The 15,280-nt window shown below is 41.7% G+C and overlaps 1 protein-coding gene and 1 long non-coding RNA gene across 2 annotated transcripts in view; both read left to right on the top strand.

The window, feature by feature from the left end:
- The first annotated feature begins 476 nt into the window (after positions 1-476).
- On the top strand, positions 477-2,265 carry LOC120886590 (uncharacterized). Its single transcript, XR_005729641.2, has 2 exons — positions 477-1,629; positions 2,109-2,265. It is a non-coding gene; the product is annotated as an uncharacterized LOC120886590 (long non-coding RNA).
- A 6,136-nt stretch (positions 2,266-8,401) lies between these two features.
- The window catches only part of Tmed10 (transmembrane p24 trafficking protein 10), a 38,231-nt gene continuing 31,352 nt past the window's right edge, over positions 8,402-15,280 (top strand). Inside the window, exon 1 of the mRNA XM_005321247.4 lies at positions 8,402-8,690. Coding sequence (XP_005321304.1) covers positions 8,466-8,690 — 225 coding nt within the window. The 5' untranslated portion in view covers positions 8,402-8,465. The remainder of the gene's footprint in view (positions 8,691-15,280) is intronic.

The following is a 15,280-nucleotide window of genomic DNA, read 5'->3' as shown; positions in this document are numbered from 1 at the left end:
TGGTTTGTGAAAATCCAAATATTGGAGAAGTATGACTTTAGAAAAGTTATTAATATTTCCTTTGTCCACGTGCCATGAGGGAGAAGAAAAAAAGGCTCCCCCATGTGCCTGTGGAGAGAGCTTTCCTCCACCCTGACCCTTGTTTTCTATTCCTTCCTCTTCACTACCCCTTGAGCTGGGAGCATGTGGCCTGCAGAGGAACAGCCCTTGTCCTCTAGTGCCAGCTAGTATTTCAGGCACTCTACTTACCAGAGAACAAATTTTGTGTTGTGTTCTAGGAGAAAGAGTGGCCGTACTCCAGCAAGGAAAACAAGAATGTAAATCAAATGGGGAGATATTAGGACCATGCTACCAAAAGGCTCTGGAAGACTTGGTGCTGAAAAGAGAATGGGCAAAGTTTAGGTTGGATGCACATTGATTAGGGGGGAGTGTTCAAAAACCCTGATGCTCAGGTTGCAACCTGGACACCAGTTACATGACAGTATCTGAGATTGGGAGTCAGGCTTTTTTTTTTTCTTTTTTTCTTTTTTTAAGATCTTCAGATGAGTGGGGCCTTATGGCATATGCCTGTAATCCCAGTGGCTCAGGAGGCCAAGGCAGGAGGATCACGAGTTCAAAGTGAGCCTCAGTAATTTATTGAGCCTCTAAGCAACTCAGAGAGACCCTGTCTCTAAAATATTTAAAAGGGCTGGGGGTGTGGATCAGTGTTTAAGTGCCCCTGGGTTCAATCCTCGGTACCAAAAAAAGATCTGATTCCAATATGCAGCGAAGGTAGGAAGCACTGAGATATGTTTTCATTCTCCTGGATTGGGCCCTTGGCACTGGTAGTTTTAAAAGCTGCACAGGTGCTTCTGGCATGCAGAGGCTGGTCCAACAGATCATAAAGAGACAGCTGTCGCTACCCGCCATGTTCTTTCTCCATCTCCCTCACAGGATGCAGCATCTATTGAAGTTTGGGCAGATTTCAAGAGAGGTGGTGAGAGTGTCCATCAGGTACTGATGACTTAACATCCTTGTCGAGGAAATGCATTAGAAAAGAAACTCAAAACCTTCTCAGAACCGGAGTGAAGTCCTGTGACAGTACTCTCCACTGTGGGTCACAAAACTTTCAGGTCCCAGCCTGCTTAGAAGTCATCTCAAGCCCTCTGAGGGTGAATATGGTGTCCACGTGCATAGTGTAGCGAAGGTTGGGGACAGATGCCTTGGACTCCCACTAATCCTCCTTTGGAGGGCCTTAACTTTGAGGTTATTTCACAAGATTCTGAGAAACTTTTCCATTTCTTTATTTTTTCCCTTCTTTGTAGCATAAGTGGCTACACATAAAATGAACAAGGGGCCTGCGCAGTTCTCATCTTCCCTCCCTGAAAATTCGACCTCCTTCTTCCTGAGAATTCCATCCTTACAACTCTATCTTCCTTTTCGTCCCCCAGTTTCTCCAATCCTATTAGTCCAGCAGATTTCTTTGGTTCTCGTTCCTGCATCGGGATTCGGCCTTCCTAGCCTGCAGAACTTCATCTCTGGCCAGGCTCTGCGGTGAACAGCGCTTATGAGGCCCTGAAAAGGCCTCCCTTCTTCTAGTCCTGTGCTTCGTCTTTGGTTTGTTTCCAAGGCATGTGAGCGTGAGTGATGGTGAGTGTTCAGATGATGGTTCATGTGATGATTCTCTGAAACTTGTTCTTCAGGGCTGAGGACCCTTGTGTGTGTTAGACAAGTGTTCAGCCACTGAGCTAAATCCCCAGCCCCCTACTTCTTAAAAAATTTAATTAACACATAATAATCATCTGAAGAGTTTATTGAGATACACAATATTTATTTATCTATTTATTTTTGCAATACTGGGGATTGAACCCAGAGGTGCTCTACCACTGAGCTACATCCTCAGCCCTTTTAAAATTTTGAAACTCGTCCAGGGGCCTTTGAACTTGCCCAGATTAGTCTCAAACTTGTGATCTTCCTGCTTCGGTCTTCCAAGGAGCTGGGATTATGGGCATGCACTACCACAACCAGCTATACAGTGTGGTATTTTGATACAAATATGCAAATAATATGTAATGATCAAATTAGAGCAATTAATACAGTCATCTAATTTTTTTTATTGTTAAATCCAGACCTCTTTTGTTCTCAGCTCACATATTACTAGGAGAACTTTGATGGTGACAATCAGGATTTGCTGACTGTAGCATACAAGGCAGGGTCCTGATAACTTATCTGGGCAATATTCTACAGACAACATTGATGAAGAGCATTAATTGTCACGGGGACCTGGTGAGAAGGTTTGTTTCCCATCTAGGAAGGTAAAAATTTAGCACCATGGGAATCTGGAGAGGAAGATCAATTTTTTTTTTTTTAAGCAAAATGAATTGAAGAGAGATGCTGGTGGTTACTGCAAGTTTCAGTATTGATGCCCAGCATCTTCACAGATGCTCTGGAAGACTTAATTCATGCATAAACTACAAACATTGTATCATGACTGTAACCATGGATAAAGAAAGACTACACAGGTATCTAAAACTTTTTACTAGAGCAGGAACAAAAGAATAAATACCAACTTCTACAAAATGTAACGACAATTATGTCTGAAAACTGGCCTTCTGTTAGGAGCTCTTGCTTCTATTTTCAGCTCGAACACTGACTCATCCTATGGCTTGAGACAAATCACTCAATGGCTTGGACCTCAGCTTCTCCATATGAAAAGTGGCAATTGAAATACTAGAGATAGAGGAACTAGCATTTATTGAGCAACTGTCCCATGTCCATCATGTACTAGATGCTTTATATTATGTTACAGTATTTCATACAGTCCTATGGCAAATATTTGTTGAATACCCACTAGGTACAGGATATTGTGTCTGGTATCAGGATATATCAGGGCAAAAACAAAGCCTTAGATTTTCTGGAGCTTAAATTTCTATGGGGTGGAGTGATAATAAACAAGAAAAGAAATATACAAGATTGTAACGAGCATTTGTAGATAATAAAAACAGATTTTTTTTAAAGAAAGAAACATGGGGATGGGGTTAGCTATGTAGGGTGTCTTCCAGGTGACACTTGAGACAGAACCTGAGTGAGGAGAGCATCTGGCAGAGACCAGAGTTCACAAGACAAGATCTGAGGAAGGGAACTCCAGAGAGAGGAAGTGCTGAGGCACTGATGCAAGGGGAGCTCAAACTACTTGGAAGGCCAGGTGACTGTGGAAGAGTGAAGGCTGGGAGTGGAGGAACTTACACTGGGGAGGGTGAGATTAGAGAGGTATGTAGGAATCAGACCACTGTAGCCTTTGAGGATGCAGTAGGATGTTGGGGTTCATTCTTATTGATCTGATTTACAACTTAAAAAAATCCTTCTGGATAGATTAATAAATATGATATGGTTAGACAAGAATGAAAGAGAGGTAATCATAACAAGGCTATTGTTCCTCTAGGCCAGAGAAGCAAACTTCTGTGAAAGGTAAGAGAGTAAATATTTCAGGCTTTTTAGTCCATGTAAGGTATCTGTCACGTGTTCTCTTGCTCCTGCTCCTGCTCTTCTTCCTCATTTTTTAAAAATTTTTAAAAAAATAATAAAACCTTTAAAAACATAAAACACATTCTTAGCTCTTGGGCAATACAAAGCAGGAGGTTGCTGCTTGCTTGATTTGGCTTGCTTAGCGTGACAGTAGTTTGTGTGCCCTTAGTTTAGAAAGGAGAAACTGATTAGCATCTATTTAGGACACAGAACTGATAGGACTTGCTGATAAACTGGTTGAGGGGTGGTGAAAGAAAGAGGAAGCATGAAGGGTCTCAGTGATTGGGTAGAAGATGGTGCTACTTACAGAGATGAGGAGGAAGCTGATTTAAGAGGGGTGGGAGGGAATCAAGAGTTTAAGTATGAGTTGCCTATTAGTCCTCTAAGTGGAGTTGTCCAGTTGGGAGCTCAGTGTAGACGCTGGAGCCTAGGGGAGAGGTCAGGCTGGAGACCCACATTTTGAGCCTAACGATGCATTTAAAGTAAGGGCATTGGATGTCACTCAGAGTGCTGCACAAATGTTCAAGGACCAGGTCCCAGGGGAATCCAACAATTAAAGAGATCCTTGGAATTACCCTCTGGGTCAAAGAGCATGACACATGACAAATATTGCCAAATTGCCTTCCAAAGGGGTCTTTTGTATCTTCACAGAACCCATCTTGTCTTAGCTACGTAAACACACGCTGTGAGTAGGACTGTAAACATGAATGGGCAGGGACACTGGGGTTAGCAATCCTTGATGGCTTGTGCATGGTGCTGGGTAGCCTCAAGCCACACTGGAGGATTCAATTGGTTCCAGGAGGCAGCAGCAGAGGACCAAAGCACTTCCAAGGACTCCCAGCCACAGATTTGCCCAGCAAGCTTGTGATAAGTGCCAATTTTTAATAAGAGCTTCTGATTCACTCACTGTCTGGGTGAGGTATGTTTTAAACACGTTCCCTTTAATACAAAGGACAAGTTGAGAAACCTGTGGCTTAGGGATAGACTGGGGTGGGTCCTCATGACATTTTTGGGAATCTTAGGTGGGTCTGGCTGGGGAAGTTTCAGGATGATGTGGTGACAGAGGACTGCTGGCCAGGAAGAACCATTTGCTTTGGGTGTGGGATGCTTTCCATTTGATCTCCAATTCCAGATGAGGCCTTCCATTCATACAGGTGTAAATGGTATTGTTTTAGTCAGCTTTTTCGCTGCTGTTATTTAAGAGCTCATGGTTCCAGAGGACTTAGTCCATAGAAGGCTAGTTCCATTTCTCAGGGCTCATGGTGAGGCTGAACATCATGGTGGGAGAATGTGGCAGAGAGAAGCAGCTCACAATTCTGTGAAGCTGGAATCAGGATGCAGAGAGACTCCACTAGTCAGATACAAATATATACCCAAAGCCACACCCCCACTCCCACCTCCTCCAGCTACACCCTACAACTTCAAGTTACCACTCAGTTAATCCCTATCAGGGAATTAAATCACTAATTGGGGTGAGACTCTCACAACCCAATCATTTCTCCTTTGAACCTTCTTTCATTATCTCACATATGAACTTTTGTTTCACACCCAGACCATAATAGGATCTTCCTTAAAGCAAGTACAGAGTTTAAAAATTTGGGTTCCCTAGAGGTCTTTATCCACCCTTTAACTCTACAGCATAAAGGAGATTTTGTTGTGGTTTTTCCTGGGTCTTTATATGGCAACAAGAACATACTTCTCAAAGAAAAAAAAAAAGATATGCATAAAGTTGGTAAAACAGAAATCATACCTATGCTTATGATAGATTATGGATTAAACAAATTTGTGTGGAAATAGCAAATGAATAATAAGAAGGAATCTGCTGTTAGGCCTTCAGCTAGGAGCCCAGGAACCAGTTTTGCTTTCATGGAACCATTATTTATTGAGCCTAAGTGCCAGGCCCTCTTTTAGGTTAAGAAGATAAACAGTGAACAAAATAGACAAAAACCCTTGCCCTCGCAAACAGATATTCAAATGAGGGAGACAGAACAGTAAACACCATCAATAAATAAAAGGTATGTTACACTAGATAGGGGTGAGAGCCAAGAGACAGACAAAGGACAGAAGGCAGAGACAGGAGGGCTGGGGGTCAGGGATAAGGTAGAAGAGAGGAGAAGAAAGGACTTGATGTAGCTCAGTGGTAGAGCGCTGGACTGGCATATGTGAGACCCTGGATTCAGACTCCAGAAATGGGGGAGGGGTAGGCTTGAGAGCTAGGACATAGGAAAAGAACTTAGTTTTTTCATCTGTAAAATAAGGAATAAAAGTAGGGCACAGTGCTGCATGCCTGTAATCCCAGCTCCCCTCTAAATATAAAATAAAAAGGGCTGGGATGTAGCTGTAATAGAGCACCCCTGGGTTCAATCCCAGTACCAGGATGGTGGTGAGGGAAATAATGCCTTCCTGAGGAAGACACAGGCATTTGTCATGACTCAGTTAAAGGATTTTGGGTACTGACAAATATTATTTGAGCTGTTCTTAACTTTCTTCTGAAGTAGACCCTGATTTGAATTTTCATGTTTGTGCCTTGTCCAAGTTTAGCAAGAATCCTGCTAAGGGGCCAGGTATGGTGACACACACCAATATTCCCAGCAGCTCAGCAGGTTAAGGCAGGAGGATTGCAAGTTCAAAGCCAGCCTCAGCAATTTAGTGGGGCCCTGAACAACTTAGCAAGAGCCTGTCTCCAAAAAAAAAAAAAAAAAAAAAAAAAGTGTGTGTGGGGGGTTGTAGCTCAGTGGCAGAGTGCTTGCCTCGCACATGTGAGGCACTAGATTTGATCCTCAGCACCACATTAAAAAATTTAATAAACAAAGATATAAAAAAGGAGGGGGACTGGAGATGTGGTTCAGTGGTTAAGCACCCCTGGGCTCAATCCCAGGTGCCCCCCCCCAAAAAAAAAAATCTTGCTAAGTCAGTTTAGCCAGAATCTCCTCTCACCCATGATTTGCCTCTTAGTAATTTTCCATCCACTGAGTCCCATTCTGATCCTTGGCTATAAATTCCTATTTTTCCTTGTTTTCAAAGTTGAGGCTGATGTCTCTCCTCCACTACAAAACCCCAATATATCAGTGCATGTATATCAGTCTCCACAGTCCCCTTGAAAAAAAGAAACCCTGCTCTTCTATTCTATTAAGTTTCACAAATATTTTTTTCTTTAACTGTATAAGTTAAAGTCTTGGAACTTCAGTTTCTTCATCTGTAAAATGAGAAAACTTGTCCAGATTATTTCACAGTTGGTTTTGAAAATTTCAAATTAGATCATTAAGATATGTGAAAATATTTCAAAATGCATAATCTATTATGTAAACATAAGATGAAAACACAAAACACACACAGGTATTTTATGGGTTGCAAACTTGCTAATGGTCAGCAGAGCCCTAGAACTTCAAGGAAAACAATAATTTAAATAACTGTACAGAATCCCTGCACTGACAGGGAAAAGGCCAATGCAAATTATCAGGATGTACTCAGTAGACTAGTACTCTTATCTTAGATCAGGGATAAAACAATCAAAACTAAATGTTCCTAAGTGGACACCCCATAAAATAATTATTATATGGCATTTGTCAAATTTTTAAATGTTTAACAGCTCCTTTATGTTCTTGTTTTGTTTGTGGGACTTCAGTTCCAGGAAAAGAACTAGGTGGATTGCAAACACTTATAAACAAAACAAAACAATCATTTAAATTACCAAGGGCATATAGTTCACCTTTTGGGTATTTCTGCTGGTATGCAATACATATCAATCAAAGTAGATAATGACTACAATCAGAGGTTATTGTGTATTCCTTTTTCTTTTTACTTTTTTAAAGAGGTGGAGGTCTTTCTCTATTGCCCAGGCTAGCCTTGAACTCCTAGGTTTAAGAGATCCTCCTGTCTCAGCCACCAAAGTGGCACGACCTGTCCATGCAACTAGGTTGGGTTTGTTCTACTAGTTAATCATCATTTTATTCTTCAACTCTTAATATTTGATAGCATTTCAATAATGGTTTGTTAAATCAATAAATATGTTAGCATACATGCAGAGTAGTGTGTGGCACACAGTAGATACTCAATAATTATTTGTTAAAAAGAGTGCATGATTACTATGTGAATTTTCTCACTATAAAAACCTATTTGACGTACAAAAGGTGAGTCTGAAATACACAAATACTCTCCTCCCCTGACAAATCTGGTAAATTTTATGCCCATTTCTCAGAATGGTTCACACATGGTGTTTTATTGTTTAAATACTAAATAAAATTTTGGTTTGAATGTACCTTAGCATAGTAAACGCTCAGTGTTTGCTAAAAAGTAATATACATACTCAGAAAGCCAAGCTGTTACTCCAGCTCAAACACCCCGCTCAGGGGCATGAACTGGACGCCTGCCAGCTCACACTTATCTGGTGATCTCTACACCTTCTTAGATTCTATCCTGCATTCGTTCCTAGCCAAATGAAAACCTTTAGAAAAAAATCTTTCCTCTCAAGTGCTTCAAGGTCCCAGCTGTCACCAGAGCATCAAGGAGCTGGGGGGTGGTGACAGCTTCATCCTCCGCCTCCTCCTGGCGCGCCCAGGGGGCGAGTGGGCGGGGTCAAGGAAGGGCCTTGTGGCTGTTCCCTATTGGAGCTTGGTTGCTATGGTGTCGCCGACCTTAAAACAGCTTCTTCCGGAGGTTAAAAGAGAATTACTTCCAGGTCTGCCCGTAGTTGCCATGGCCGACTTAGTTGTCACTAATCTCAACAAAAATAAAACCTTTGCAGTGGGCTTCTAGGAAATCTTATTTAACCATTTAAGCTCCTGATTATGACGTAGTATCACAGTGTTCCTCCCCTTTCAAAATATTTATTATATATTTTTCGATTATTAGCCAGTCTCCAAAATGGCGCCGATGGCATCTGTAGGTCAGAGGTGAGTCACGTGGCCCCTCCAGGTTCCGGCGTGGTAGAGGCCCCGGGTGGCGAACAAGTCTCCGGCACCATGTCTGGTTTGTCTGGCCCTGTAGCCCAGCGTGGCCCCCGCCTGTTGGCGTTGCTGTTGGCGTTCCTGCTCGGACCCAGCTCGGTCCTCGCCATCTCTTTCCATCTGCCCGTTAACTCCCGCAAGTGTCTCCGCGAGGAGATCCACAAGGACCTGCTAGTGACTGGCGCCTACGAGATCGCCGACCAGTCTGGGGGCGCTGGCGGCCTGCGCACCCACCTCAAGGTGCGCCACTGGGCGGTGCGGGGCTGGGGGGGAACCGGAGGCTTGGGCGAGGGGAGGCTTAGTCCCGGTAGTCCGGCCAGCGGAGGCCGGAGTTGACCTGGCCTTCCCCCGAGCGCGAAGGTCGCGCGGTGGGGACCGCCCCCTCACCCCGCTCGTTGGCGTTCGCGGGGCGGGGCCGGCGGCCGAGTCGGGAACCCTGGGGAGGCCGACGAGGCCTTGGCGGACGTGGTGGCTCTCGAGCTTGGGCGACCTCGACTTTGGGTCGTTTTCAGGACCCTGTACCTTTGGCTCTCAGGTACCTCGAGCCGTAGTTCGGTTCTGCAAAGAAGTCTGATGTCGGGGGTCTGTGGGGATTGGCATCGTACCTCCGGGAAAATATTGGAGACAATAAAGCTTACCGTGATTAATAAAACTTGTTATTTATTGAGCATCTGCTGTGTCACTGCCTGTGCTGCTCTGCGTACGTTACCATAAGTTAGTGTGCACATCACCTTGCGAAGCAGGTGGATTCTGTTAGCCCTGTTTTACAAAGGAGGAAACTGAGACTCAAGTAGAATAAACCGGTGTTACAGATGATATTGCTTCTTAGGTTGGTAGCCGAGTATGTTGGGAATGTGCTGCCATCTCCTCCCCTTGCTTTTAATCTATAAATCCTGGAATTTATTAAAGAGCATTATTGATCACAAAATGGTGTTTTTCCTTTGATAATGCTGGATGCCCAGACTCTGCTAAATCTCAACTGTGCTCCTGGGTCATGACAGTTACTTTCCATCTCATTTTGCAATAAGAGTGGCCTGGACTGAATTTTGAATCTTTAATGTAGTTCCATATCAGTCAGGATTTGATTGTGTTTTAGGTAATTTTGCTCATTCACAATAAAAACAGTGGCGGTTTCTTTTTGACAGAATGGGGCTTTTCTTGGACAAAAAAGAAAAAAAAAAGACCTTAAGCTATAACACCATATTGGAAGATACAGGATAATGTAATTTGTATTGTATTTGGAAGATATAAACTGTTTTCAGAAGTACTGTTTTGTGACCCATCCTTTATTATTATTCCCTTTGGGAAGTAAACTTCTGTCTACCCAAGAAAGTAGTGATGGAAAAATTTTAGAGGCAAAAAGGGTTTTGGAGGTGGTGTTTCTGGCTCTTCAGAGGATACAGTTCATCAAATAATTTGAGCAGTGAAAGAGACCTTGCTGCCATCTCTGGTGTAACCTTCAATTTTTTTTATTTTTATGTTTTTACACCTCTTCAATGGCTTGCTATTACTCATCGAATAATTTGAATCTTCCAATATGCTTTGTAGTGCTTTTCATTTTCTTTTTTTAAAGCTTTTTATATTGCCACTTCCCATGAAGCTACCCTGAACATTACCCTAAACTCATTGTTTTGCTATCTTTATTGTAACTACTCATGTTTATATCTTGTTTTCCTTATTTAACTGTTAGTACTCTGTGGCAGGGATTACTTTCATGTTCATGTTTTCCAGAGGGCTAAATACATTGCCTTGTTTTTAGTAAGCATTCAATAAAAACGACCATAGTACAACCTTGTGGGAATTATGTCTGGATCTAAGGCTGCAGAAGGGACCTCAGCAGCAGGACTTTGTGCAGCTGCACACTAGCATTTCACCACTTCTCTAATGTGTCAGTTGTGGTCTGTGGCTACTAACCAGTTTAACTGGACTACTGGGGTCCAAAACCTAAATGTCAAGTAGATAATATAAAGGAAGGAATTGGGCAGAAGGAAGGAAATCCAATAGCAGGGTGAAAAATGGAGAATAACAAGCACATGGGTGCTTTTGTCACATCATTTTTCAAAAAAAATGCAGAAACCTAGATTTTGATATGAAACTTTTGATTTAAATGTCACCAACTAATTCAAGTTAGTTTTAGCTTTGGTTTGCTTCCAGTGCTACAGTCTAGTAAGTCTACATTTATACTTCTTTTTTTTTTAATACAATATCTTTATTTTTATGTGGTGCTGGGGATCGAACCCAGTGCCTCACAGATGCTAAGCGAGCATTCTACCACCTGAGCCACAACCCTAATCCCTTACATTTATACTTCTTAACCAGATTCAGCAATTGTCAGGGTCCATACATATTTTATCTGCATTGCTTTCCCTTTATTATTTTATGTTAAATTACTTTAATTTTTTTTTTAGTTATTGATAGATCTTTATTTTATTTATTGATGCGTGGTGCTGAGGATCGAACCTAGTGCCTCACACATGCCAGGCAAGTGCGCTACGGCTGAGCTAAAACCCCAGCCCTTTATGTTAAATTATTTTAAAGTAAATCCCAGATATCATAGTATTTCAGTCCTGCATACTTCAGCATGAATCTCTTTAAAAATATGAACATAACCACAATATTACTATAATCACACCTCACAAAATGAACATTGAAACTGGGCACAGTGGTGTGTGTTTATAATCCCAGATACTTGGGAGACAGGCAGAAGGAGTGCAATTTAGTTTGGAGCTAGCTTGGGCAACATAGCAAGACCCTGTCTCTTCAAAAAGAACTAAGGCTGGGGCTGGGATTGTGGCTCAGTGGCAGAGCATTTGCCTAGCATGTGTGAGGCACTGTTTCCATTCTCAGCACCACATAGCAATTAAAAAAAAAAAAAAAAAAAAAAGAACTGAGGCTGAGGAGGATCACTTGAGCACTTGAGTCCACAAGTTCAAGACCAGCCTGGACAGGTTGCTCATCGAATAATTTGAATTTTCCAAAATGAAAGTGAGAACCCTTTCTCCAAAAAAAAAAAAAAAAAAACACCTTTTAAAAAAAATTTTTTTTTGATGATTCCTTAATATTATCTAATACCTAGTACATAGTAACATTTTCCCACTTGTTTCAAAAAATATCTATTTTAAAAATTCCTTTGTAGCTTTGTGAGGTGGCAGCATGCCTGCAACACCAGCTACTTTCAAGGAAGGAGGATGGCAAGTTTGTGGCCAGCCTGGGTACCTTAGCAAGACTGTGTCTCAAAAAGGGCTGAGGATGTGGCTCAGTGATAAAGCACCTATGGATTCAATCCTTAGTACCAAAAAAGTGTCTCAGGTCACTTATCTAGAGTAGTCTACTTTTCCCCCACCTCTTTTTTGAGGGGCAGGGGGAGTTACTAGGAATTGAACTCGGCGCTTGACCCCACTGAGCCACATCCCCAGCCCTATTTTGTGAGACAGGGTCTCAATGAGTTGCCTAGTACTTTTGCTTTTGCTGACGCTGGCTTTGAACTCTCAATCCTCCTGCCTCAGCCTCCTGAGTCGCTGGGATTACAGGTGTGTGCCACCACACCAGGCTTTTTTTTTTTTTTTAATAGAGCTTACAGTTTTATTGTTGGGAGGCAGTTGTCCTTAAAGAATGTTTCACCTTTTGGATTTGTCTTGTTTTCTTCCTTGATGTATCATTTAACTAATCCAGCCCCCTATATTTCTTATAAAAAATGTTATAAAGATGTAATCCCATTGTTTTTTTTTCTTGGTAAGGGTACTTGTGGCTGGTGCTGTGTTTCTTGTGGCATTGCAATAGGAATACTCAGTACTTTTTGTGCCTCTTAGTGCTATAAAGACAATCAGTAGATTGAGATGTATTTAAGTGGCCTCCTGCACCACAGATTGCCACAATGTTAACAGACATTTATCTTAAGAGATTGAAGTCAGAATTCCTAGTATCAAGTTGTTAATAAGGCTGTGTTCCTTCTGGAGAATCACTTTCCTTGCCTTGTCCATCTTCTTGAGGCCATCTATACATTCTTTGGCTCTTGGTTCACCGTGTCTCTTTCTTCAAAGCCATTAGCATAGTGTCTTTCCCTGTTCTGTCCCTCTCTTTTTCCTCCTTTTGAAGCCTCCCTCCCTTCCTCCTTCCCTCTTCCCCACTTCCATCATCTCATTTTCCCTCTCTTGCCTTGCTCTTTCTCTTATAAGGACCCTCATGATAACCCCCCATCTCAAAACCCTTAATTTAATCATATCTGCAAAATCTGGTTTCATATAAAATAACATTTTCACAGGTTCTGGAGATTAGGATGTCAGCATCTTGGAGGGGATCATTTTTCTGCCTGTCTAGGTGGTAACAGCCTGAAGCCTCCATTGTAAAGGTTTTTTTGGGGGGTGGGCAGTACTGGGGATTGAACTCAGGGGATCTCAACCACTGAGCCACACCCCAAGCCCTATTTTGTATTTCATTTAGAGACAGGGTTTAACTGAGTTGCTTAGGGCCTAGCTTTTGCTGAGGCTGGCTTTTGTTATCCTCCTGCCTCAGCTTCCGGAGCTGCTGGGATTACAGGCGTGTACCACTATGAGTTTGCTATTAATCTTTCACTTAGAACCCATTAATGACTAGTATGAATCTATTCATTAAGGTTGTGAAATGATGATTTTTCTAATTCTGATATTTCTAAGGAATTCATGAATTAAGACCATTTGATTATCTACATATGGTTTAAAACATTTTCCCTCGTAAGTTCCAGTGTGAGTGTGAATCAATGAGGGATTTGGGTTTGTTTTCTTACCTTTTTTTTTTAAAGTATTTTGCTGAACTCTTTTTATTGTTTCGATTTTTAGAGTCTATGTTTTATTCAGTTTGCATCTGTAAAAAAAAATTGTTCCTTTAGCCCCTTCATATTGGCTTCTTTATCCTTTTGATACAATCCTATTAGTTTTGATAACTTCTTCATTTTCTCGCACCACAAGATGTCCTATCTTTTTTTGTTTGGTTATACTGGGGATTGAACCCAGGGCCTGACTCTACTACTACTTAGCCATATCCCTTTTAGATTTTATTCTGAGACAGGGTCTCACTAAGTTACCCACAGTATCCTTGAATTTGGGATCCTCCTGCTTCAGCCTCTTGGTAGCTGGGATTACAGGCATTTACCACACCCAGCCCCTAGCCTTATCTTACATTTGTCATCCCCAGACTTTAGAAGAGTATTGTTCCCTCAGTGAGTCCTGGTTCTTTTTTATAGGAAATGGTATTTAGATTGGATGTCATTTTAAAGATTGTAATATATTGTGCAGCCTGGGCAACTTAGACCCTATCTAAAGATAAAAAATAAAAAGAGCTCAGGATGTAGCTCAATGCAGAGTACTTACCTGGCATGCAGCCCCTTAGCGCAGTTTGTGATTATTTCATGTATCTGTTCACTTCTGCTTTTTCTTATATTTTGATCTCTAGTGGCTCAGACTCTGCCTCAAGGATTTTCTCAGTGCATCATTGAGGGTTCAGACATGTAATTCCTGAGCAGAGGAGTTCCTTTTTATATGCCAGGCCATGTTCTAGGTCTGAGCCTGTGGATTGTCTACTCTTTGGTCACATATGCAAAGCAGCTGTGGTTTGAGTTGAGGTAGCAGAAAGGAGAACTTCCTATAGTGCTAACCCCAGCTATCTGAAATTGTCATTTGGTGGTTGGTTGCTCCCAATGAGGCAGTCTCTTAGAGGATATCTGTGAATATAGGACTGGGTTTACCTGACCAACTCATATTTTTCCTGCACCTGTGTTATCATATCCATGTTGCTTCTTTGTTTACCCATCTCTTCAGATAAACTAAAAGTTTCTTAAGTGGAGACTTTATCCCATCCCGGCTGTGTATGTATCTAATACCAGGGCCTTCCACACAGTAGAACCTCAGGAAAAGGAATGAGGCATTGTCCTTGCATCAGCTCTCATCTTTCCTCTTCCTCTTTTCTTTTCTCTACTCTTTGTCATGACTGTGGTCATATTGAACACCTTGCAGTTCTTTGAATATAGTGTTGTTTAACCTGAATCAGCTTTTGCTTTTTTGTACCTCTATGTGCTTCCATTACATCCTGTTTGATGTGTCACTCTTTATGTAGTGTGGTCCTTACATGTTGAGCTCCTTAATGTCTTATCTGTCATTGTGTCTTCAGTTTAATATATACATTGTTGTACAACTAGTTAAATATTGGTTGGGTTTTTGTGGAGGAGGGGGTACTGGGGATTGAACCCAGGGTCTTCTGCAGGCTAGGCAAGTACTTTGCCATTGAGCTGCATCCTGAGCTCTTTTTATTTTTTTATCTTGAGATAGGGTCTCTCTAAGTTGCCCAGGCTGGTCTTTTCACGTCTGCAAAGTACCATAATGGGTCCTGCACAATAGAAAACCCATTTATCTCAGTCCTCTAACAATTATATGAGCTCTGTCATCCCTACTTTACACATAAAGGTTGTTTTCCTCTATTGAATAAAATTTGAATTGCTCATCTGACATAGGTCATTGAAGTGACCAGATACTAACTTTTATAAATTTGTATTCTGCCAATATGAAAAATTTTAATGATAAAAATTTTAAGCATTTCGGGCTGGGGATATAGCTCAGTTGGTAGAGTGCTTGCCTCGCATGCACATGGCCTTGGGTTCATTCCCTAGCACCATACACACAAAAAATGTAAACATGTTTTAAATGTGATTCTTCCATTCATTCACAGCTATTTATTTAATATTTGGTACATGTCTGACCTGGTGGGGATTAGGAATGAATGAGGACAAGGTCCTTGAGCTCTAATGGGGAGCAAAGACAAAATTGAGTTTTAAAAAGGAAAGGGAAGGGGGGAAAAAAAAA

This window comes from Ictidomys tridecemlineatus, chromosome 5 (assembly GCF_052094955.1).
Source record: "Ictidomys tridecemlineatus isolate mIctTri1 chromosome 5, mIctTri1.hap1, whole genome shotgun sequence".
Taxonomy (NCBI): Eukaryota; Metazoa; Chordata; class Mammalia; order Rodentia; family Sciuridae; genus Ictidomys; species Ictidomys tridecemlineatus.
This window is presented reverse-complemented; position numbering and strand designations above follow the sequence as displayed.